The following is a 26992-nucleotide window of genomic DNA, read 5'->3' on the forward strand; positions in this document are numbered from 1 at the left end:
TTTCACTTTCCCGCAGAAAATAGGGTGTCGAATCTGTCCTATAACCTCCGTTATATTTATTACTATTTAAAGATCGAAGATGAATCTTTTATGATAATTGTGGATTAATTTGTGTAAAGGTTGTTCTAAGTGATGTTGTGTAAGATCGTTTGTGTTCTTGCGGTCACTCTGTAGCGTTTTTAAAAATTAAACATGGCCTCGAACCGAGGAATTCAGATCGGATCCGCGTGGTTTCAACGGAAGCTGAATTTGAGGCCGCAGCATCGGGGCGTGCACCTTGTTACTGAGGAAATCCTCAAGCAGGTGCCCGAGTTGTCGCAGTTTGCGGTCGGCCTCTGCCATATCCAGAGTGAGTACCCGTCACCCGTCAAGATCGCGTTCTTGCCGCCGATGATGCACCCCCTCCCACATGTCACATTCGCCCTACATTCTCTCATGTGATTTTTCTATGTTCTATATAGTTGGGGTGCATTTGGCCTAAAAATGGCTAATACATGATAACCAGCTGATCAATGGTGCATGTTGTTTCTAGTAATGCACACATCGGCGAGCCTCGCGCTCAATGAGAGCTGGGACCCTGACGTCAGAGACGACATGGAGATGATGCTCAATAAAATTGTGCCAGAGGGCTTGCCTTACCGCCACTCCTGTGAAGGACCTGATGACATGGTGAGACACATGTTTAGCTATACAGTGCAATGCCAGTGTTAACAAAGTACTTAATAAATAAACTGTCCTCAATGACAGTAGTAAATAAACATTCTTTTGTTTTGTACCAGTTAGGTGCAAATATTATATTTATAATTACATTCCATAAAGTTGGGGCTCATTTGAGTTTCTTTTTTAATTTTTTCATATATTCAATAATATTGTAAGCTATTAAAAATTTTAGGTCATAAAAAATATAGTTTAATAATCTTGTCATTTACATTTGGTAACTATTAATGTCTAATAACTGGTTTACAGTTATTAGAATACTTATTTAAAAAAACATTAGGAGGTAAGGATTTTAGGGAACCTCAAAGGGGTTATCATTTGAAGTGACCTATATTATTTTCAGTTATGATGCAAAATATAATATTGTTATGAGTATTTGTTTATTAATATCACTGTGTGTATAGCATGCTCAAGGTCAGTTTGATATATTACCTAAAAGTATAGTCTTATAGTAAATATTTTGAACTACAGAATTGTAGTTATGTGTAGGCATCAAATAGTAACAATTAACTATTTAATTGCTTATTTAATATGTTATTGATATTTAATATTAGCTTTTGAAAAATTTTAAAGAAAATTTCTTATTCTTTTTTTGAGTGATCCTTGAGTATCTTTTAAATTATTGGTATGGCTTGTGGTTTAGAAGGATAACTTAATGTAATACTTGTTTTTATCTATTTTTAAAGACAAGCTTTCATATATGGTAATAATTATTGATAAGATGCTATTATAAAGATTTCTGTTAAATCCTGACTTAAATTTTAATTAAAGTAGTTGGCATGTGATAATATTAGATATGAAAAGTTTTAATTAAATAAACGGTAAAATTGGTTTAAATTGATAAACATGTTATTTTTTTATTTATATAATAGAATACAACTACACATATATGAAAAAGATATTCTAGTTTTCAGAAATAATTTAAGAACCACCTAAGAAGGTTTTCTTGAATAGAATAGAAAATGTATTTAATAGAAAAATTGTTTTTATAGATTTATTTATTTAAATTGCCACTTATTTTTCAACCAAATAAGTGTATATAAATATTGGTTCAACCCAATAGTTATATTTTTTAAATTAATGTATGTAGAAAATAATTTTATATTTATTTGGGTACAGTGACTATTATTCTAATGATTATGATGGTGTTCTCTAGCCTGCACATGTGAAGGCATGCTTCTTGGGCTCTTCGCTGACGATCCCAATCACAGATGGAAAGCTCAATTTGGGCACATGGCAGGGTGTGTGGCTCTGTGAGCATCGAAATCATGCTGGCAGCCGGAAGGTGAGTTATTTGACTATGTATTGCTATATACTAGATATGATCATGTTATATTCATAATCCATCAAATTAATAATATTAACTAGATTTTAGATAAATAAACACATTTCATTGTTTTCAGTATGTTACTATGACAATAAAGATTTATGGACTTTAAACATTAACATAATTAACTACTAATGGAAATTATTTTTCATTAAAAGTAAAAATTTTTCATAAAACTTTGAAAGGCAAATAAGCTGACATCTCATGTAATGGAAATTAGCTGTCATCTCCCACACATAATGACACACTGTGATGTCAATAGTACTCCTCATGTATTGCTGTACTTGAGGACTATGGTGTTATGCTTCTGTAACTTCATTGCCATATTGTAACTCTTATCGTCATTGATATATAACTAATCTTATTAGCATAGCATGTGGTTCTGGCATAGAATAAGCCTCCACTTCCTTTCCTGTGGGTGGCATAAGAGGTGACTAAGAAACTTACATTCGTGTTTCAACCGTGAAGCAGTTGTGTTTTGGTTTGAAGGGTGGGACATGGCGTGAATTTAGTGGGTATAGAGGAATAACACCTGAGTCCTCAGGAATGGCAAAGCATGAGGGGTATCATGGGCGAAACAGTATACTCTGTCATGTCCATGGTACTGCTCATGTCTATAGGCGATGGTTACCACTTTCCATCAGGTGAGCCGTCAGCTTGTTTGCCATTCTAAGTTGTAAAAAAAAAAACTTAATAGTTGAGAGATGAGCAGTAGCATCCCTCTTAAAATATCACTAAAGCTTTACTGTGATTATTTTGTGTGCCTGCCAAGTGTGGCAACTACTGGCAAAACTTGTGTAACAGAAGTGTTCAGCAGTGGAAAGTTAACGGCTGATATGATGATTGTTACTCTTTAAACCGAAGCAGCCGTACAAGCATAGCTGCTTGATTGCTAAATGTTCGTTTGTTTTGGTTGTCATAACACTTGTTAATAATTCAGAGACCAGTTGGTTGGTGTGTTTGTGACACGTATGATATTGGTGTTACAGGTGGTGGTGACCCTGTCCGGGTGTCCGCGCGACTCGCCGCTGTCGCCGGTGTCGGCGGCGTCGTGCTCGAGTTAGGAGCGGGGGGGGGGCGCGACCCCCCACACGCACTCACACTCGCGCCCCTCCTCCAAGAGCACGCGGAGGTAAACCCCGCGGTGACACCTTTTATATCCCCGCACCTAACCTAGACGATAGTTCTTATTCTTATCTTCGAGCGACAATATGTACATAAGATTAATATTTTGTAACACTTTGCGTGGCATTTTGAACGTCTACGATTTTAAATTTTAAGCTCCGACTAGGTAGGCCGGCTCTCGGTGATACCGGCTCTCTGGGTTTTAGATGACGCGCGGTGTACCAGTGGACCCGAACGAATCGGAGCGACGTATTCGAGGAGATCCTACTTGTAATATAGAATTTATAGGAATTGAAGATTAACTCATTAAAATTAGCTTCAGTAATAATTAATTTTGATCGAATTGCCACGCGAAGTAGCCGTATTGATGTTAGGTTCGGTCAAATTTTAACTGGACCCATTGAATTTGTACATAAAAGATTATGTGCGACCGTTTTAAAGTATAAATAAAGTAATTGTTGTTTTGTTATTGCAACTTGTCGATATGTATATAGATCACGCGTGGACGTCGATATTCGCTTTGTAGGTACGGTTGTTAAACGGGTCAATGTGGCACCTATTTTATCAATACTAATCATAAATACCTTAAGTGAAATAAATGGTAAGGCATAATGATTTGTACGGGTGACTATAATTCACTACAGCACACGTTAAATTTTTTCGAAATTTACTGGGAGACACTATATTTTTTAACATGGCAGCACATTAGACGTTTTAATGAAGTCGGACACTCATTTTACTACACCAATTTTGTACTCGTATGTAATCGCACTGGTTAACGGTCAGTTCATGTAAGTTTTAAGAGCTGAATGTAGGCTATATAGATACATACTTTGTACGTCTACGATAGATAGCTCCCATCTCTCTCCGTGTTAGGTTAGACTTATTAACGATTAGTACGTGAAACATGTCCATAGCTTTAAATGTGTCACACCCGTTGTATCAACGGGTTCCTTCACGGGAAGACAATGAGCTAAAATATTTGGTACCACTAGATAGTAGTTGTATATCATTACTCTTAAGATCATGTAAGTGCCTCTGATTTTGGGGTGGTCATGTATTAATTTGCAGACTTGATTTCCGACACCTGTGCAAGGCGAGAGTGTAGTCAGTGAGACTGATTCATTTTGCTTGTGTCCTTCCTTACCTACGACTTCCTCACCCTTTATAGATACAGTACAATCTATGCCCAATATTTCTTTCTATACAATATCACTAGTATCGCACATGATATAAATGCAACAATTTCCACGTCATGGAATGTACTACGTAATATATGCAATTTTAATTTCGCTGTCTATTATTAAAAGCGTATATGTATAGTTGTATGTCTTCCTATGTAAGTTCCATCACATAAGAACAAGTATAGTGTAACTGTTGCAGTAATGCATCTGGTATTCGCGCGCGGAATTAGGGTACATATGAACATCACCTTTATATCCGGCCACTTCTATATTACTTAGATAATGTAAAGAAAATATTGCTATAGGGAGTTCCAAATTGAATCCAAAGAATAACCATTATTGTTGTAATCAGAAGGAGTAATAAATAAGTAGTGGGTGTCAGTTTATATATGAATTAGTGGTAGCGAAATAATATTTCTCATTTTACAGGGTTGTAAACCTTTTATTGGAATTTTCTCCATAACGAACATTCCATTACTGATTGAATTTGAAATAAGTCTAAATTGTCATGTCACGCGTTCTGGTCGCGACTTCGTGTGAGTTATGAACGTCATTTTTTGCTTTAGTTGTCCTGTTGGGACTGCTTAAGTGGCACAATTTACACTCAAAAGTTAGTTAGGAGTTAATGAATTATAAATAGTAGGATACAGTTGGCATTAGGTAAATTTCAGTTATTATGATGGTGGTAATGCCTGTATTCCGTACTGTGTGTCGTAGTCGCAAAGCACTCGCAATATAATGCTGCGCCCGACGGAGACATGGGCATAATGCACGCGCGATGAGAGGCTCGAGCTGGTCTCAAGGTCCCCGTGTCTGATGGACAGCAAGGAGGGCCACGTAACGATAGCCTTATGAACAAGGTCTGTAGTGTCACAATGCGGCCGATTCTGAGGTGTCAATTCTTTAAATTTATTTCTTAATATTTTAATTTGATAATCTTACGAGATTACTGTTTTGTGGACCATCATAAACTAAAATTATAATAATTTTGACAAAAATCTATTAGAAAGTTAGTTCATACCTACAATAAAAAATATGCTGTGATATCAAATTGAAATTTTAATATCTCTAAGACAAATTGCATTCCAGAATCGACCGCATTGTCTCTTCATCCGGCTCACGTTGGGACTAAAGCTATAAACTATTTTTTCACCTTTCTCTCGTCTGTCGAACACGGTCCAACGCCCGATCCGTCTAACTCTTGCGTTGAGGGAGCCCAGCTCCACACTGCCGAGCTCACAGTCAACGCTGCCCAACGCTGTACCGCCGGGAGGTTTTGATACCGCATTGTACAAAGTGTAGATGTCACAGACATGAACAGTTTTGTCTCATGGACAATCTTAGATTTACTCACTTAGGGAGCTTGTTGTAATTTCATAATTGGACATTTTATAAATTCATCTTAAATTCGAACATTATTTTAATGTTTTATTTCAAGCCATATAGACATAGATACATAATATTTTTGAATTTATAAAGCGTTAAAAAGCTTAATATGTTTCAATGAACATTAGTTATTTATAACGTACAAATACATATACTTTATCTACTATGCATGATCGATGTACTCTTTTAACGATTCACTAATTTCGTATAGTCTATGTTTTCTACTGCTTATATTTTATTAGATATAATTTCATCTCTTTTGGAGAGAATTTTGGGGGAGTGGGGTAAGGGACGGTTATTAAGTGCTTTTTAACACATAATTAAGGAGTTGTAAATATTTTTTGCATTAATATAATGTACATGTACATTTATCCATGTACATAACAGTGATTCATATTGTAAAAAAATGTTCAAGTGCTATTTGTGTATGCGTGTTAGGTATGCCACTGCCATAGAACATTTATGCCTCTTGTAATAACTTCGAGTTCGTACTTATTTTTTTTAATATGATATAAAATATCTACGATGATTAGATGAACTGAAAATATCCTACTAAGTAGATAAGTTTCCAAAGAAACCAATTAGCGACTGGTTCGCATAGGTAATACACATTCCTTGTTTTATCTTTAATTGTTAAATGTTTTCTATTTTTTGGGGCATTGTTGATTTCGTACCACCAATAATATTTAGCTTTTAGAGGATGTCCCATTTTAGGCTATTACAATAACAACGAATGTCTAGGGTTTTACCTTTAAGTGGAGTTCTCTTTCCATTCTGGCTGTCCAACTCACTGAATTGACGTTATAATAATTTTTATGCCATGTACAATCATATTACGCTACATTATTTATACATAACTGAAGTGTACCTATACATTGTAAGTGTATGTACTGAGGACGCAAATAGGCAATTATAATGTTATTGTTATATTAATCTGTGTTTATTATGTATTCGTTCTCCTTTGTATGAAGCATTGTGTGTTTTCACATTTTCAAATATATTACAGTTGTAAGCGTAACAAAATCACTTAATGGCACGGATTTTAATCTTCTTATATATGGATTTAAAAATTCTGTACTTATCAGTAATTATTTATTATATTTAATATTAATTGCACATAGGAAAATGAGGTTGTAATCGGATTTAATAAAAACAACCGAAAAGGGAGACAAATAATTTGTGTGTATATTGTTTAAGAACAATGGTTATTATATTATTGTCAATAATATATTATTATGATTGTACAGTTCATTACATTAATTCACAAGTTTTCTTAGAGGTATCTCGTCAGTTGTATATTGTTGGTTTTATGCGCTCACTTGTGACATTGGGATATCTGTCACAATGAAATTTAATTGTATCATATAACTTGTACAATATAAATATATAGATCCACAATTATGAAAGAGATTAAATATTTGCAAAAGTTAATGATGTGTGAGTTTTATTTATCGTGAAATACATCCTATACTTCAGTCTACTTACAATTAAAACCTAATTGGTATATTAAATAATTATGTTAGTTTTGGTGCTTATTTAAATTATTTACTTTATGGTTTTACTTCAGCGCTTGTAATGTTATGGGGCCCCGGTCCCGCATCTGCAACAACAGAATCAAATTAATACTTATTTAAAATGATTTAATTTGTAATTATTATGGGCTTACACCCGTGAAAAAGATTTTTGTCCGCAAATAAAAATTCTTCATTTGTTGCTTTTCTCTTTTCTAAAGTCCATCCTTAGATTATATAGATAGTGTTTCTATACAAATGCTTCTAGAAAAGTGGGTCAAGTTTTTCATACAATTTTGCGTGATAAATAGTCATAAGTGTTTCCTTTATAACTTCTATATTTATTTTATATTTTTTGTATCCTTTTAATGCGTAAAAACTCATTTATTAAATAGTTAAATATAGATATATTAAGATACAATATGTGTGTAAGTATATAGAACACTAATAAAAAACGAGTCTGCTAATTTCACAATAAGCTGACAAAAAGTTGACCCATTTTTAAGGGTCGGTTCTCTATCTATATAATGTAAGAGTCCATCGTAGACTTGCTTCACAACATTATGCAAAGCAGTTCTGTATTTTGAGGGGCAAAAAAGTAGAAGAGATAAATTACCATCGGTTATATTCCGCCTTTTATCATTCCTCATTGCAACAAACTAAGGTGTCCATCGCTATTATATGCCGATGATTTAAAGGTTTTTTGTACTATAAGAGATTTCAATGATTCACAATTGCTTCAATACGATTTAGATACAATATCCGAGTGGTGCATTAATAATTTAATGGGTCTAAATGTACGTAAATGTTTTGTGTTGTCTTTCACTCGCAGATCACAAAAATTAATTTATAATTACACTATTAATGGACAAATATTAGAACGCAGAAATGTCGCTAATGATCTGGGTATTATTTTTGACGACCAACTTTCTTTTAAACCACACTATGAATGTATTATAAACAGAAGCAACCAACTGCTGGGATTTATTACTAGATTAACTAAAAATTTTAAAAATCCTAGCAGTTTTCTTTCTCTATATCAATCACTGGTAAGAAGTATTCTAGAGTATGGCTCGGTTATCTGGTCTCCATTTTATAAAGTACATTGTGATCGTATTGAGAGTGTTCAGCGAAAATGCCTTAATATACTCGCGTTTCGAACGGGCTTGCTTCGCAAACTGAGCTCTTATGAAAACAAGCTTGAACACTTTCATATTACATCTTTAGAGAGGCGTCGTCAGCGTAGTGACATACTGTATCTGTACAAAATCATCCATAACGTCATAGATTCTCCATCTCTACTGCTTAATTTAAATTTTAATACGAGGTACAAAGCACGTAATCCCACTCATAAATTGTTTACATTGCAAGTCTACAAAAATAACACCTCTTATTACAATCCTGTGGTAAGAATGTGTCGTCATTATAATGACTTACTGCTCGACCACAAATCCATCGACATATTCGGTACAAAATATTTGATATTTAGGAAGAACTTGATTTCTATTATGTAGAACACGATTGAAAATATGTTTTTTTTTTTTATATATATAGTTTTATCTTTTATATATTTATATAACATTTTAATTATTTCTTTTTATATTATGTGTTTGCTTTTAATGAATTACTCAAGCTGTGCACATAATATAATCGGATTATAACCTAGCCGAATCACAAATGTAATTATTACTTAAGTTTCTTATGGTTGTAATCTGTTTTATGTGTCAATAAAAAATAAAATAAAATAAATAAAATAAATTAATAGTCTAATAATAATTGCCTTCTTTTTTACCTTCAAGTTTAGCTTGTACCGTATTTAGACCGGATTTGGCTTTTTCTAGAGCTTCTCCAAGTCCAGTCTTAATTTGGTTGAATTCCTGAGTCACAAGCGACAGTCTTCCCAGTAAATAGTTCAAGTTGTCATCTACTTCAGACATACGAGATTTTATTGTTCCCACCTGAAACATTTATATAATTAATAATTACTTTAATTAATAATAAATAAATGTTGCACTTCTATGATAAGGAAAGCTTAATTGGCTTACTTTACTGTCGATGTTTTCCATTGTGCTCGCACTGCCATTGACATACAGTTCCGTTTGTTCCTGGGAAAATATATGATAAATTCAAAGATAAACTGCGATAATTTTCGTCTATATATAATTTTCTACGCACGTAAAATTTCAAGTAGCCTATTTTCAAGGAACTTTTCGATACATAGTGATTTAATAGATTAACTGAAAAATCATTAAAATTTTCACCTTCATTACATGACTTTAATAGTTGTAATTATAGCTTAATGTTTTACAGTTACCACAGATAAAATTTTTAATTAGAAGTGTCATCAGTCTATTAACTGGTCTTGGCAAGAAGAATATTTTTTGACAACTTTAAATTTTGGCGCCCTTTATTTTTACCGGTTATATTTGGGCATTTTTCCCGTTTGAACATGTAAAAAGTGTCATTAATGTTCTTTTTGGTAAAGTAAGGCCATTTACACGTAATGATCCCAGCTGGTGGTCCAATAGCTGCAACTAGGGAATTGTTAGTAATGCGGACTACCAGTTCTATTGCTAACAATATACGCCGACAGGTCGACCTCCACGTGGTCCCTCCTAGAAACCTTCGTGCTGAATTTCAGGTGTATTCATCACGAGGTTAACTGATCTGCTTTTTAATTCTCACTTGTAATTGATGACAGGTGAGGGATCACTGGTGCCTAGCCAGCATATACCGTTAGCGTAGATGGGGTTACTATTTCATTATCATCTAATAAAAAAAATTGTAACATGTATAAATGCGTTTTTTTTATGGGTGAAAATGAAATGGTAACCCCACCTCGCCTGTGCTATCGGTATACACTGGCGGGCAATTCAGTTAGCCCATTGTGACGAAGACTTAATCTCAATGGTTTCCAGGAGGAATCGCGTGGAGGTCGATCAGATTGGGTACATTGCTAGCTATGGGGCCATTACACCCTATTACTAACAATCTTTTTCCCCCTGTATAAATGCATTAATACTCACTGTGAGCTTATCCAGTGACTCCTTGTTGGCTGTTAACTGTTTGTACATGATGCCAATTTGCCGCCACACAGGCGCCATCTCCGCCTCGATCTTGTCGCTCAGGTTGGACCGTGTGGTTAACTGGTTCTCTAATATCATTGTCTCTACGTTTTCAAATCTGTAATAATATATACGATCTCCAAAATTATAATTGATAAATAAACAATATTAAATCAAATATGTAATTATTTTTAAACTGGCATAACGAAATGGACAAAATGAAACATTGAAATTTCCTCACGATATCTTTACAGTAATAATTTATTTAATATATCTGGGCGTTGCTTGTATTGGTGCAAACTTATGCAAACTTAACTATTTTTTACCCACTTAGGGGATACATTTTTAAAAGTTTGCTCAATGAGTATAGATAAAATTCCGCATAGATGTCGGGACAGTCTTTGGTATAAAGTGTAAATCTATTTGCTTATCGCATAACAGATGGAGAATTTTAATGCTTCGTGTACTTTATAAATTCTAAAATTGTTTTATCTAGACAGACGGAACGTATCTCCAAGAGTTATCTCTCGACAATGCAAGTGTCAATAAGTTACTCTAACCTTTCATATAAAGTTTTATTCAAATGTTTCGCGTGGGCTTTCACTAGTTCGCCAACCTCCGCTAGTATCTGGTGTACTCCGTATTCCACTCGCTTTTTAGTGGCGATTACATTGTCAGCAGTTTGTAGTATTACATGCTCGCTTTTAGACAACGTTTGTACCTGAAAAAATAGTAAAATTATTTTAAATTTTATCGTAAAGTTAAAGGTATTAAATATTTGTATCAAATGATCTATGTATATCAACATATTTTAAATAAAATCGCCTGCACATTTATTTTGTTTTAAATAAAAAAAATGTCATATGCCAACTATATACCTACTACACACTAAATTTATATACATCGTTCATTTGAGTTTTGGAAAACTGCATTGCTTTGAATGCAGTTTTAGATATTTATTCTCCATAACTGGCTGAGTAATCAACAGTTCTATTTACTTAGAAAATTATAATGGATATTTCGCCGTGTTATAAAATCCGAAATGAGGATATGTATAGAAGAATTAAACAGGCCAATATAGATCGAAGGGTTGTAATTTAAAGTGCCAATGTTCCGGCCGTATAATTATCACAAATCGACAACAAATTTTCTCCAATAAAACAGTTTTACCTCTGTTCGTAGTGTATCGTAGCTGCGAGATATATCATTGTAGGCGCGTTCAGTCATAGTATTTCCTTGAGTAAGGCTGTTTTGGATGTCTTCATTAGTTGCGGCTAGTCGATCTGTCATCTCCCGAAGTTTTGTTGTTATCTTGCTTACAGCTATAAAAATTGAAATAAAGAACTGTTAAAATAAATAATAAATTATAAATATACAAGCGAATCGACCTGGCTCCACATGGGTAAATGGTAAGTACATAATTATATAACCTATATATTATGTACCGATGGGAATTATTACAGGAAGGTGTGCATCTACAAACATGCTATTAACTAATAAAATATAAATTATGTACGTATGTCTTTTTTTTATTTGGATGGTAACCTAAATGTTTTAAATTTTTATTCAAACGGTAACTTAATTTAAATCTTAATGTTTTCTATATTTTTCCCCCGGTAGGGGGGGTGCAAATGCATGATATTTTTTTTTTATTTTCATGAATAAGAGGGATAGATTACGACAAAATTAGTCCCAATTTAGTCATTTCACAATAAAATCTTAAAACCCAACTTGGTACATGTACAATGAGTACTTACACTTTTCATCATTCTCTCTGGAGTCGCTCTTGGCAAGTTCAATTGCTTCCAAAGTTCGGTTTGTTGCGATTTGAAAATGTGCAAGTCGCGGGAGATCCTTCCACATGCTTTCAGCGTCCGAAAGTAACTTTTGAATCTTTTTAATGTCTTTTTCTTGGCGCTCCATTACTATAAAAGGATAAATAATCAAAATGTGTTACTTTTTTTTGTCAAATAAAAATATTTGGATATATATAAATAAATTTATACCTTCTGTCATCTTGCTGTGCCATGCTTCATCGGCCATGGAGACTTCATTCAGCGGTACAAAATCAGTTTGGACCTTTGTGACATTGTACTCATTTAGTTTCAATTCGTATTTGGTAAGAAGTTTCTCTGCGTCGGATATATGCTTTTCTAGCGGGTTAATGTCTGATGCCACTTCTAGACACATGGCGTGAAGGGCCTCCTGTAAAAGATAGTCTGTGTTGGAACATTTCATTATACTTGAACGTTTATTTACAAGTATAAAGACTTTTGAATGAGGATATCATAATCCTAAGTCGAGTTCTATGTAAGTATTATAACATATAGACATTACAAATTCTTAGTAATAAGAAGTGAGTTTGTTTCTTCGTTACTTCTTGGCACCTTAACGGTTCGACTAATCATCATGAAATTTAATATACACGAATTGTATTGGATGGAAAAGGACAAACACTTTTTTATCCCGGTCAATTAGCATATCTCGATTGCCCGGTAGAAATCATGGGTAAAAGACTAGTTATACGGGTAAGAATTAATACGTCGAGAAACTGAACAATTTTAATATTATTGTATCCTTTTTTTGGCACAATTTTAGTAAACAATCTTGGCAAATCTTTTTATATTAATAACAGTGCATAAAATAAATATCTAGCTAAATTGTGTCAAGTACAGAAAGACATTATATTTTTTATATTTCAAGTTATCTTCCTCGTGGTCATGTGAGCATCAATGACCTAATCGTCTTAGTAAGTACTTACTTGATATGTAAAGCTTCAGATATTATTTTTATATCTATTTGGACTTTATTCTCCGGGATAAGTAGGTAGGTCAGTTTAATTTACTATCATATGCATTTTTATAATGGCTTGATAACCTTGCTTGTGCTTACGGTATATGTTGACGAGGCACCAGTAAGGAGTTAGATGATGGTGAAAGTAGGTTCGTTAGCCCCTCGTGACGAATTCCACTAGAATTAACCCAGATAGTTTCTAGGGAGAATCGCGTGGAGGTCGACCTGATAGGGGGCTAGTAATGGGGAAATTGGACCCTTTTACTAACAATCCCTTTATCCCCACTATCATAGGCATTGAGGTAATATGGGTATAAAGTGTTAAAGTAATTAAAGCAAATGTACAGAAATAGAGGCTGAGGTACATAAAACCACCTACAAATTTTTGTTTCGCTTATACATTCATGGATTATGTGCTTGTAATGGTGAATAAATAATTTCTCTATCTATCTATCTAAATGAGTTTTCATATTTTTTTTCTATATATGAGGCATGGTGTTATTATGTATTGTTTTTATACAGTAATTGTACTGTATACTTACTTCAATGTTTATAACGGTACGGGTTGGTACAACCATTATGGATAATCCTACTATTTAAAAGTTATTAAAGTATTTCATCCACTGACCTTACTCAATGCATTCTTCAATTTTTCTATTTCCACCTTGAGATTGTCAATCTTGGCGTCGGTTGCATCGAGCCGCCTTTCCAAGTTATCACCTGTTGTGGTCAAATTGTCTTCTGCAGGTGGCTTCGCTTTCTTGTTCACTGTGCCGGCCAGCGTTTGGAGAGCCTTCTGAATTGCATCTAATGCTTCGTTTGTTTTCTTTTGCGTTGCTTTCTCTCTTTCTTCTTTCTATGAAATAAAATTGAAAATAACAGATATCTGATTATAATAGTACATATTTAAATATTTTATGACATAAAACCAAATTAAATGTTGACGAATTCATATCTATGACCCTGATCCCAATAATCAAATGTGATCGACACCTAAACTTTGTGTCAATTTTATTACGATAATCTGATAGTAAACTATTTACAAATGTAATAACATTGCATTCCATTATATACGCGATATATTAGATTTAAATATAATATAAGAGCCGTAGCTTCTAATAAAGAAACCATAATATGACGTGGCACTTTTAGAATAAATAAAATATTGTTTCATTTAATTGGTAAGATGCGGGCAGAGTAACATTCAACAAAGGGGAAGTATTTGACAAAATAATTCCGATTGCCTCATCTAAGGTTATAGTAGTAAGTATTTTATTTATTTTGATACATACAGATGATTTTGTGTGAAAGACGATATACATAAAAAAAATGAGGCTGTAAATGATAATTGACAGGAATTTGTGGAGGTAAAAGATATACTTACTGCGCCGGCCGCAAATAAATGGAAAAAGGCAAGGCAATGATGATGATGACATACTGATGACTTCCATAGTGCAATAGCACAAAAATTATAGTAAATGAAGAGTTTGATTGTCGGTGAAATAAATTTAGAAACGAGCACTGCTTTGTTACTCTTCATAACAGAGAGTATTTCAGAATTAACCATATCCTAGCTTGAGGATCAGAGGCAACTGAATGTGATTGTGTACCAATGCTTTTCACCAACGAAAGACTTTGTATAACAATCGCCTGTATGGGTACCTCTGTATGGCTAGCAATGAAACCACTGAGCACCGACTGACCGACCGACACACTTACACGTTAGTCCTTAGAAATGGTAACGTTTGCGGGGTACACAATGTACTTTGTGATGTCCACTTCTTATCAATAGGGCCGTCATTTTGTTTGCTATTGTCGGATATATAAAGAAATATATACCTGCAATAAAATGGTTTCCACGTTAGACAACCGCTCATCCAGTCTCGAGATCATGCCCTTTAATGGTTCCAGTGCTCTGTGTTTCTTATCAAGACCTGCGAGGGTCCGCTTGAGCTGTTCGCCTAACGCCTTTTCCCTGTACTCATGTCGCTCCAGTTTGTCTTCTGATACCCGGAACATATGTACTAATGACATCATAGCGTCTCGGATGTCTTCGTGTCTGAAAAAATAAATAGAATACTTAAATAACAAGGTAGGTAGTAGGTAATTAGATACTACTGCAATCTTTTAGAGGAAACAATAAAGAGTAAACAGAAAGATGTCTTAAAGGCAATTCAGTGTGTTTTGTGATATTTATTGTGTTATTATCACCAAAGTCTAACTGCGATTGTCGATCCGCCTGCAAAGCATGGCAACTACTGGTAAAACCCCCCAATAGAGGGAAGCCTGTGTTTGGTAGTGGAGAGTTAACGGTGATATGATGATAGTACTGATCGTTTAATAAGCAACAGTTATCACTTTGAACCGTTAGCGTATTTGTAATTCTAAGTATCATAAAAAGATATGGCATCGTCATTAGTAAGGATTGGGAGTAAAGACATACAATCATTAACTTGCCCATCTGCTACCAAGCAACTTGGTATGCTGTGTTCCAGTTTGAACGGGGAAATATGACAGTGAAACTGCTGGGTTCTGTGACGCGTAACCTTCATGTTACAACGCTACTGATGGCACAAAGTATGAGGGCTGTAAAGGGGCTCACCCTTTCTATCAGGCGGACTGTATGTATATTGCTGTTATTTTTCAAAAAATAGCACATCTCAGTAGCGACTTAGTATAAGAGATAGTCTGCACTGAAGAATTGGCGTGAATTTACTGGGTACAGAGGAATAACACCTGAGTCCTCAGGAATGGCAACGCATGGGGGGTATCATGGGCGAAACAGTATACTCTATTATGTCCATGGTACTGCTCATGTCTATAGGCGACGGTTACTACTTTCCATCAGGTGGGCCGTCAGCTTGTTTGCCATTCTAAGTAGTATAAAAAAAAAAAAAAAAAAAAAAAAAAAAAAAAAAAAAAAAAAAAAGAATGCATAGAAATTGTCAGGTGGGACAAAAAGCATTTGATTTCAATGTATAAGCGTATCATCTAATAGGTAGAAATACGTTATACTCGTATTATTTTTACTAAGACATTATATTTTTTATCATAAAAAGTAAAATTGTTCAGAAAAATTGAAAACAGATTAAGAAATCAATTATGTAGTGTTTAGTTAATCCATGCCACTTATATGAAGTTGCAGGTTATTGTTGGGTATAAATAAAGGAGTATGCACATAGATACATATCGAGTGAATGCTCTTTAAATAGATTAGGCGTTCTATAAACGTAGATGCAACCGAATACTGAAAATTCAAGGAAATGCAGACAAGTGACGCTTACAAGCATTTATTATTAGGCGCGAGTTCTAGATTCTAGACGCATAATGTAATTTCTGCCACTCATCGTGAGCAAGTGTGTATATAAATGATAATGCACAAAATTCGTATAATAATAATTCTATTGTTTAGTAACAAGCTGCACTGATAGCCTAGTAGAGCAATGAAGGGGGAAAAGGGGTCGTTTGTAATGGGGAATAGCAACCCTATTTAGCGTGGGAGAAAGGGATTGTTAGCAATGGAGTTTGACAACTTCATTGCTATCAATATGCCCTATTAGGTCGACCTCCACATGGTTCTCCCTGAAAACAATCGTGAACAATTCTCGTCGAATTCGTCACGATGGGCTAACTGACCTGTTTCATCTTCACCTACCATCCTTCACTGGTGCCCTGCCGGTGAATACCAATAATGCGGGTGAGGTTACCAATCCATTATCACTCATTAAGAAAAAACCTATTTCTAGCAATATACCTTATCAGGTCGACCTCCTCGCGGTTCCCCTTGGAAATCATCGTGGTTGATCCATTGGTGAATTTGTCACGATGGGCTAACTGACCTGCCTTTTCGTTCTCATCTATCATCTCTCACTGATGCCCCGCCAGCGTAAACCGAAAGCGCAGGCGGGATTACCATTCCATTATCATCCATTAAAAAAATACAGCAATGACTGAAAGTGGTAGCTGCTGTCCATAGAGATGCAGCTACTGAACAGTTTTATCAAAACCGATTCAATGGTTATTATGCGATACCTGGACAAAGTTACAGAATGATTTTGTATCTTTGTCTGGTATAATGTTCCTACAAAAATTACTTCAATAATGACAAAAATAGTAGACATAGGATCAGTCCTATGTCTCGGAAACAACATATTCTATAGTAAAAAGAATTATCAAAATCGGTTGGATAGATTAACTGAATTATTATTGTCAAATTCAGAAATATGCAGTACGAATTTATTTACAGGCATAACATGCTTATTGTTCTTAGGTTATTAGGGTTATCTTTGTTAAATTTGAATCGATATTGATTATTATCTTGACAATCAATTACTTCTGTTTTAACATTGAAGTCCTTCTTTAGTAGAACAAAACCTTAAATAATTGTCTATCTGTTTATATGATAAAACCAGTTATTTTGATTTTAAACTAAACTGCTAAACCAATGTTAATAAAATGTCTATGAGACCAATCTGTAAGTATATAGATATTGCAAATAAAAATGATAAAAAGATCCAAATCGGTTTAGACCTAATGCGAGTTATTACGTATGTAATAAACAAAAAAAATTACAACCGAATTGAAAATCTCCTTTTTTTGGAGTCGGTTGCAAATAGAATCTATGTGTCAAGTCCGAACAATGTTTTCATTGTGTATACATTTTCGAGTAATATACCTTAAGACTAAACATTAAATTATTCCGTTTATTAAACGAATCCATTAGTAACATACATTTTAATTATATTATTTTTTTCTAAATACTAAATAAACCTTATTACAACGATCAAGTAAAAACATTATCAATAACCATAATAAAAGAATTTATTATCCAATAAAACGCCCGGGCGTTAATAAAAATCCCAGAATATCATCTAAAAAGATCGACGACCTACTTGAAAATCGAAATGTTTATTCTATTCATAGATATAGTCTTAAAAGCTTAAATGAAAGGAAACGTGATTACTGGTCTTCTGTAACATGTTATATGAAAATTAATACTAGAGAATGTATTTACAGATGCACTTCAGTTTGGCGTTTGGAGAAGATAATAAAAACTAGTCAAGTGCGTGTCGGTCTTTTAAAAGAAATAGGTTGTCCATCGAACATCGCAATATTTCGTGAAAGAAAAAGATTGGCTGGGACAGAATGTTGACCGGATATTGCATGCATTATGTATGTAGTTAATAGTTATGATAAATTAACTGTATTCTATAGCATCGCTCGTGTGAAAAAAATAGGCTGTGTTAAATATGTACAAAATCTATTTCAAATCCATTTAAAGTATAAAACATTGATTTAAGTTTGAAATGTAATTTAGTTTAATATGTGTTAGTTTGGTCATTTGGAGGGGATGGATGAAATATGAATTACGAAAGAAATTTACCATGTGTATGTAAAGATTAATGAATGTAGAGAAGGCGAAAGAGGTTTGTTTGAATCGAAGCATTTGGCGTTCCATTCTTTTTGTCTACCCTAATGGGAGACAGGCGCTAGGCTTGACCGATATGTATGTATATATTTGACTTTTATAATAAGAGTAGGAATTAGGAAGTAGGACAAATAAATAATAATAACTGGCAAAGTTGACACCCTATCAGGTCGACCTCCACGCGGTTCCCCCTGAAAAACATCGTGGTTAATTCTAGTGGATCCATCGTTCACGAAGCTTGGACTGTATAGGCAGAAAAGAATGTCATCAATATGATTATGATAACAGATATCTATTTTATTAGATTACTTCGAGATCGTTGCCGTATGATCCCGGCATAGCATTGGCCAACTCTTTCTTTCCCGTGGGTGTCGTAAGAGGCGACTAAGGGAACTTAATGGTCGAGGGATAGGCAATAGCATCCGTTTTAAAACATCGCCAAAAGCTTAACTGCGATTGACATTTCGCTTGTCAAGTATGGCAACTATTGGCAAAACTTTGCAATAGGGATGGACTAGATTCAGTAGTGGACAGATAATGGCTGGTATAATGATGATGATGACTCTGAGATTCTTAGCATTGAAGATATCATGAAGAGAAGAAGAAAATATATACTCGTACAACATCTTTGACTAGATGATACTGGTCAAACGTGCTGAAATTAAAATATATATATATAAAATATATATATATATATATATATATATATATATATATATATATATATATAAAGAAACAAGGTTTGTATTGCTTTTTAATATTCGACTGCTAAAAATGAAGATAATGGTTTTCAGATATATACATACGTACATATATAATCCATGTAAGTTCAGTTCTTTCATTCAAAGGGTAGTCCAAACGGTTTGAAGAATTTTAAAGGTTTTTTTTTTACAACACAAGGGGCAAACAAGCATGCGGCTCATCTGATGGTAAGTGACTATCGCCGCCCATGGTCACCCATAACACCAATAACATTGCAGGTATGCTTCCGGCCTTTTAAAAAGGAATATGCTCTTTTCTTGAAGGTTATGTTGTCGTATCAGTTCGGAAATACTGCTGCTGGAAGTTGATTCCAAAGAGTGGTTGTACGTAGAGTTTTGGCAACAGTATGACAGCAATAAAGGGCACGTTTCCTCATTTTGTCACGGAACCCTAATACTTAGCATTATAGCTGTTATACCCTACTAATATAATAAATATGAAAGTTTGTAAAGCTGTTTGGATATTTGTTACTCAAATAGGTTTTAACGGTTGAATGAATTTGAATGAAATTTGATATTAAAATGGACCATAAACAGAATTAACATATTATAGGCTACTTTTTAGTATAATTCATGCTGGCAAAGCCGTGGGAAACAGCTAGTAAATTAATAAAGTAAATCGTCGTTTATGTATTAAACTGATCATATGAATTATTGAAGTACTTACCTCTTAAGTATGACGGATCGAGTTGTTCGTCAATCAAATTGTGTAAGATCGATAATAATTGGACAGAAGGTACTTAAACAGAAAATAGTCGCTTTTAACTGGGTACGTTACAAGCTAAACTTGCATAAAACATATTTTTAATAGGTAGGTACTTACGTAACATTCCGACAATGTGTGTATGGTGTGCACACGAGTAACACCGCCGCGATCCACCATAGTCTCTGGGGAATAAAAAATAATGATAGCAATAATTAATTGTGTCCCATATTTATTAAGCGTAATAAAAAGTAAATAGAACATTTTTAGAGTTTCTCGGGCCTGGGATTTTCTTTTTGGTCTTCTTATAGGTCACGCAAATAAATGCCAAACAATCGCCCTGTATATAACATATATTTATTTATTCTATATTCAAAAAATGTCTGGACTAAAATAGGATTTAATATTATATAGCATTCTCTCCCAATCAAGCTTTGGCAAAACAGAAATGTAATTATACGCAGAAAAATTGAAAATTGTTGTAGATAAACAATTAAGTACACGTTCGTATTCATATTGACTCATATATATAAATAAATATATTTATTTATTTAAGGGGTTATATACAGTTAATGGGTCGAAAAAAAGCGAATTTTTAGGAATTTTTTTTGAGAAGCCGTTAAAATTTATTGATTCCAAAAGTTTACATACTTATTATGGTATTATTCAACAACATTTTAGTGCTTATTATTAGTAAAAATATTTCTCTGGAGAAGAGCTACAGCCGATCTCCAGGAGGTCCTCTAAAAAAAGACGTCTTGCGGTGACCACTCTATCTCTGAACTGGATCATCTGAAATTAAAAAAATAAAAAGATTTAGTTAAAGTAATGTTAAATTCAATTATTAATCGATGGAATAAGCAAAAAAAAATTTTTTGTCAAAATGGCGCCTTCTCAAAAAAAAAGTCGATTTTTCACCAAAATTTCAACTTTAAATTGTTTATAAAAAATCGAAGTTTTTATTGGAAAAATAAAAGCTTCGATTAATAACTGAAAAATATATTTAAGAAGCTTGTATCAAAATTTTAGACGAATCGGAGAAACCGTTTTCGAGTTACAGTGGTCACCGACTTTGAAAACACCATTTCGAGAAAAACGCGTTTAAAGTTTTGAGTGCACTTTACATGGGATAAAAAATTTTTTTTTTCAACTTACATGGTGTCATCTATTCCAGGCCCATATAAGAGACCTTCTGCTGATTCATTAGCTTCCAATAACTCGAGCTGATGTTGTCTGCGAGCCATTCTTCCATCTCGGGTGCTATCGCGCGCTCTGCGGTCGGAGATGTTCACGCGCTGCTCATCTTCTTTTTCGGCATATAAATGTGCGTTGGGTCCAAGTGTAATTCCTATTGCATTCATATAATATAATAATGAAGCCATTCCTTCATTAAAGACGCCAGCAGCTATGTATGCAGCGGTTTCTACAGTTTTCGAGCCTGCCGGAACAATTTTGGGAGAGATTTTCCAAATCAGTTGATTATAACTCTCGTTGTTGTTTTGGTTAAAACCACCGACACATCTTTCCAATAAACTTTTATTGCTGAGGTCTATAAAAATCGGACGTATAGCTTCAGCAACATCATCAGGTAGTGGCTCATAATCATGTTCGAAAGTAGATACTTCATTGGCAGCAGCAGCCCTCTGCCAGCTGCACCATGAGTCTGGTCCACTCGGACAGTTGTCGTGCTGAGGTTTTTGGTCAGATGAACAATAGTGATAATATGTGGCCCAGATAGCATTATACATTTTCTCAATGGAATCACAATTTCTACGTATTGCTAAGCCATAGTAAACTGTTAACTTATCGATCATCTTTCCAGTGAGTTTTCCTTTTCCACCGAGAGTTTTCTTTTGTATTTTTTTTCCTTTCGCATTCTCAACAGTCTCAACATTTTTTTTTACACAATCTCGAAGTCTCGTACCCATTCGTTTCTGTACATGTCCAATACATTCTTTCTTTACAACTTCCTCATCACCATAAGGTTTAACCTTTAAAATTCCCGAGTACGTTTTGGAATCACCGTCTCCGATATAATTTTTATAGATGACTCCGAGTTTTTCCAATGAACGTTTGAACATTTCAACGACTGAATCAACTTCCATTTTCCCTGAGGAACCAGCATGATTTGCAGTGCAAGTATTTTTATGTTCTTCGTACCATTCATTATACTCTTCTGTATCAAGTTTCTTCTTCCAAGTTTCACACAGTTTACAGTAGGCACTTTTAACAACTATATCTATTATTTTACCTGAATAATATCCAATCAAAGAGGTCACACCGTACAAGGAAGTATACCCTCGCTTTTTCCATGTGCCATCACCAGATACAGTTAATTCTGTTGAATGTTCGTTACCTTGATTATCGGAAGTCAAATTTTTCTCTTCGGTACAAGCCTGTGCAAAAAGTTTTTCAGTGGCTATTTTTACACTGGAGTGAATGTTATTTATTATCAAATCATAAGTTGGCTGTGATATAAAAGCTCGCATGTCCATTAATCCACAAAATTTTGCTGCACCTTTCAATCCTAATCCGAGAACTCTCATGACAAATAAAAATCGTCGATTTATTTCATAAGAATGCGTGACGAACGGACTAGAATTTACGCTACGGTCGGCACACTTATCACACAGCACAACTATTTGAAAACCAAGTCCTCGTTCAGAAGTTGTTTGAAACTTGACATCTCCGTCACAGACTTTACACTTTACATATTCAGCAATTGCTGCAAAAACAGTAATGAAGTTTAGTATGCGATACTCAACAGACGGATCACGTGTGACGGAGATTTCCTCTTGCTCTTTAAATTTTTTCGCCGAGGCACTGAAACTCCTTTCATCTGTTTCAGCTGTTTTTGGGTTGAAAACATTTTTACGTTTTTTTACTCTCGACTTACGTACATTATGAGATTTTCTCATTATTCGGGAAGACTTCATTTTCACTGGAAATTACACACAAAAAAATAAACGATCTCACAAGTTTACAGCTTGGCTTGGCTCCATATACTGACTACCACTCTTAAATATGTTCCACTTTAGGGTCGAAAAAATATAAACTCACTTTTCAGGTATAAAATAAAATAATCACACTGTTGATTTACACATCTAAACACTTTAGAAGGGGAATGCTTACAATAGACAGATGCATGAAAGGGACAGCGCTCAGGTAGTCGATGCCGCTCCGGCCTTATACTCCCAAGCGCTCCGAGACGTCGTTACAAATATGCGTGTAACTTCGAAAATATTTGCCGGATCGATTTGAAATTTCTTGTGTGTATTCTTGAATATATGTAGAATCAGAAAATAAAATAAAAAAAAAATCGATTTTTTGAAAAAATTAACTGTATATAACCCCTTAAAGCAAACAGACAGCTATAACAATACATATAATAATTTTACACACGTAAATAATAATTTAACAGCCACTAAAGTTTGCACAAATGAAAATACAATACAAGCGAAGGAAACATAAAAATAAACAATACTATTGAAAACTACAGCAACACTGCCACTAATAAAGTTTAGAAATTAACAAAGCCTTCGCGCATCCCATTATTTGAAAATAACACTAGGCAAAAAATTTGCAATTTGAAAATAAATCGAAATTAAAACAAATCAAAATTTAAGAAAATTTAAACTTTTATTTCTTTAATAAAGAAATAAATAAAAAATTCTCGGACAACGAACTTAAACGTTAATTACACAGTGTCACTATATGACGCTTTATCTTGTTTTTAAACTTTAGTTTCGACCCTACAAAGAGATCAATGTTAGAAAAGATATTGTTATAGGTACTTGGTAATCTGACAAATAAATAATTTTCGTCATAATTAGTAGTATGGCGTGGTACCTACATGTGATAATGGTTTATGTCTAGTGCAACGCATGGGAGCAACAAGAGACAAAAGTTCAACTAATTCTGCGCCGTCCATTCATATCAACCACCCTCTGACGCTGATGTCATAAGATTAATGCGCAGATTACATAAATAAGCTCCGTTTTCTAAATCGTTTCTATACAGAATATAAAATTCTATATAAAAAGAAAAAAGTCGAGATCGAAATCCCATTCACGCACAGTTGTTTAAACTTTGTAAAAGAATATTTAATTTAATAAAAAAAAAATAACAATTAATATTACGTAATAATATTTAACATATTAAAACGACTGCCTGCTTTGAGTATGTTGTCATTTTAGTATGATGATCTAATAAAATTATGACGTTGTGATATAATAACAATATTTTATTTCTTCCACAATCCTACATCATAATCTAAGCATGGTTCATAAAGTAGGATATAATTAAGTTTCTGTGAGACTGGAGACTAAACTAGGCACGAAGCCTGTCTCAGTATCCAGTACTCGTCCCTCGGAATGTGCGATTCTACCATCTTTGCATTGTGTTCTGGTTTAAAGCATAAAAGGAAAGCAGATAGAGGTAATTAAGCATTACAATTACTTTAAGCATTTTAACATATGGGCAGAAAAGAATAAATCATTGCATAATCGGGGGATAAAAATATTTTCACATAAGGTATATTTCACTAATTATATTTATTTATTGAAAGCTATATATATATCTAGATTTAATTCAGACTTAAATATATTTCTGACTGCAATGAAAAAGTTTTTTTTTTATCGACAGAATAATGAATGTTGAAACATTCATGATTATGAGATGTACTTAAAAATATAGGTAAGTAATTTAAACGCTAGATGTATTGAATTATCCGTTAAAAAATATTTTAGTATAATTATTACATTTGGTATAAGTAATGTTTTTACACGTCAACCTCGCTGATACTGTATAAACATTTAAATGTCCAGTAAATTAAATTAAATGTCGTATAACATTGAAAAGAAGCGATAACCTTATAAATACGTGAACGAAGGGTCGCGATATCGGAGCTCCATCACCTTATGTGACCCCAGCTTAATAACTTATTATGAACTTTATATTAGCATCACTACGTTGCCTTATACTCAGTATCTCTTACACGGATAACTTAGCTATTTTATGTGTCATCAGGTGTCATCATACCTCACGGCTGCATTTGTTTCAAAGTAGGTCATATTCTTAACAATGAGTCCCTATTTCAAATAATATTAATCCGTGCTTATACTCTATGGTGTCTATAGACGGGCTATACGAGTATATACGCTTTCTCTACACTAAATAAAAACAAATTGCCACTTACGTCTCTCAATTTAAACTAATAATACATTCGATGAAAAATGATTATTTTATTAGCCCATGGACGCCTTTCCATTGAGACTAAAACCAAAGCTGATCAACTCATTTCTATGTAGTTAAATGTAAGGGATAGAGGTCACTCTGCAATGGTTACAATCACCCTAATGCATATTAAACTATTCTGTTGGCCCGTATAGTTAATTAGGACGTGACCTACTTAAGTACTATTTAATATTTAGTATTGTAAGTTACGGATTAATAAAAGTTTGTAAGATAATTATTATTTTGAGAACATACTTTCTATTATAGTTTGTAGCTCACAATTCTGTTCCCATTTTAGCGATATTTTACATTTTCTGAAACCAAACAATGTATCATACGTATGTGATTAGTAGTTACCTTATGCGTAGTTACCCACATGCCACTATATGTATATGTAACAGCTGTGTCAGTGACCTAGTGTGGCTCAGAGTTATTATTAATTAAAACAAGTACATAGATCTTTACGACGCAATTAAAATTTATAAGTACTTCAAGAATAAAAATATTAAGTACGTATTCACTAAAATACAATCATCGTAAATGTTTTGAAAAGTTCTTTCGCGAGATACGCACTGCGTTTATATGAAACATACCTATTATATGATAATGCACGTAGAGGTCTTAGGTATATCCAATTTCATTGCATGCTGTGGTAGTTATATATATATATATATATATATATATATATATATATATATATATATAATATTCTTATGTAAATGTTTCTGCATTTATTTTTAATAGCTAGAGTGTATATACATACATATTACAAAAATAACATTTATTTCGGCGGAACACCCGTAGGCTAGGAATTTATTGAAATATCTCCGTTTTCTATATTTCCGCGAAGGGAATTCAATCTGTATTTTCTACACTTAAAATGATTTGTACCCTACTGAATAAAATATTGAAATATGTACTACGTAAATGTATATAATACAAACTGGTGTGTGAGGCCTAGCTCCTTAAAAAGGCGCATTGCTTTTTGTTTATAGTTTAAAGCTCCTCTTCTGACCTTGACGTGGGTACCAGATAATTCTGGGGTAGGCATAGACTATCCCGTTCACGTTTAGATACGCTTTATATATATATATATATATATATATATATATATATATATATATATATATATATATATATATATATATATATATATATATATATATATAGTAAAAGAGAGGGGTGGGGGGTAAATCATTATGAATAATGGGGTCTAACTGCCACATTGCTAGCAATATACCCCATCAGGTTGTTCTCCACGCGGTTTACCTTGGAAACCATCGTGGTTACTGATCGTCAAATTCGTTACGAAAAGCCAACTGATTCATTCATGCCTCACTGGCGCTTCGACAGTGTATATCAATAGCGCAGGAGGGTTTACTACTTCATTTTCAACCATTAAAAAAAAATTGAAAGCAGAAGTAGGGAAAAAGTTATTTTTTTAATGGTATACACTCGTTATTGTTTTACTTTTTTGATAAATTAATTTCACAGGCCACATGTCAAAGTCGACTTTGTTGTCCATTGGTGTTTATGTTTATCACTGAATGTTACATAAATAGCAAATTAAATAAATTGTTGCGTTTCTCTAACAAAGAACAATGCTATTAGATATGAAAAGTATCTATTATGTTGCTTTTAATTCGTTATAAACATATCAAAATGTAACGTCATTTTCTGAGAGAAAGGATATCCTTTTAAATAGGGACTGTAGTACTGAGTAGACCTTGGCCGACATCCAGGCTAGTTATGTACGT

At 33.7% G+C, this 26992-nt stretch overlaps 2 protein-coding genes across 2 annotated transcripts in view; one reads left to right on the forward strand and one right to left on the reverse strand.

Moving 5' to 3' along the window:
* Nucleotides 1-7170, forward strand: LOC113516289 (UPF0047 protein YjbQ). The gene is made up of 4 exons (XM_026900688.3): nucleotides 1-349; nucleotides 533-669; nucleotides 1874-2002; nucleotides 3034-7170. The coding sequence occupies exons 1-4, from the start codon at nucleotides 193-195 to the stop codon at nucleotides 3106-3108; spliced, it is 498 nt and encodes a 165-aa protein (XP_026756489.1). The 5' UTR covers nucleotides 1-192; the 3' UTR covers nucleotides 3109-7170.
* The window catches only part of LOC113516180 (centromere-associated protein E), a 25864-nt gene continuing 5772 nt past the window's right edge, over nucleotides 6901-26992 (reverse strand). The window contains exons 2-12 of the mRNA XM_052899054.1: nucleotides 20121-20185; nucleotides 14948-15167; nucleotides 13737-13964; nucleotides 12322-12520; nucleotides 12073-12240; nucleotides 11486-11637; nucleotides 10876-11036; nucleotides 10277-10433; nucleotides 9296-9355; nucleotides 9043-9208; nucleotides 6901-7339 (exon numbers count right to left, since the gene is read on the reverse strand). Of these exons, the coding sequence (XP_052755014.1) occupies nucleotides 7290-7339; nucleotides 9043-9208; nucleotides 9296-9355; nucleotides 10277-10433; nucleotides 10876-11036; nucleotides 11486-11637; nucleotides 12073-12240; nucleotides 12322-12520; nucleotides 13737-13964; nucleotides 14948-15167; nucleotides 20121-20185 (1626 nt within the window). The 3' untranslated portion in view covers nucleotides 6901-7289. The remainder of the gene's footprint in view (nucleotides 7340-9042; nucleotides 9209-9295; nucleotides 9356-10276; nucleotides 10434-10875; nucleotides 11037-11485; nucleotides 11638-12072; nucleotides 12241-12321; nucleotides 12521-13736; nucleotides 13965-14947; nucleotides 15168-20120; nucleotides 20186-26992) is intronic.

The sequence above is a fragment of the Galleria mellonella genome, unplaced genomic scaffold (genome assembly GCF_026898425.1).
Source record: "Galleria mellonella isolate WM207_F2 unplaced genomic scaffold, CSIRO_AGI_GalMel_v1 utg56, whole genome shotgun sequence".
Lineage (NCBI taxonomy): Eukaryota > Metazoa > Arthropoda > Insecta > Lepidoptera > Pyralidae > Galleria > Galleria mellonella.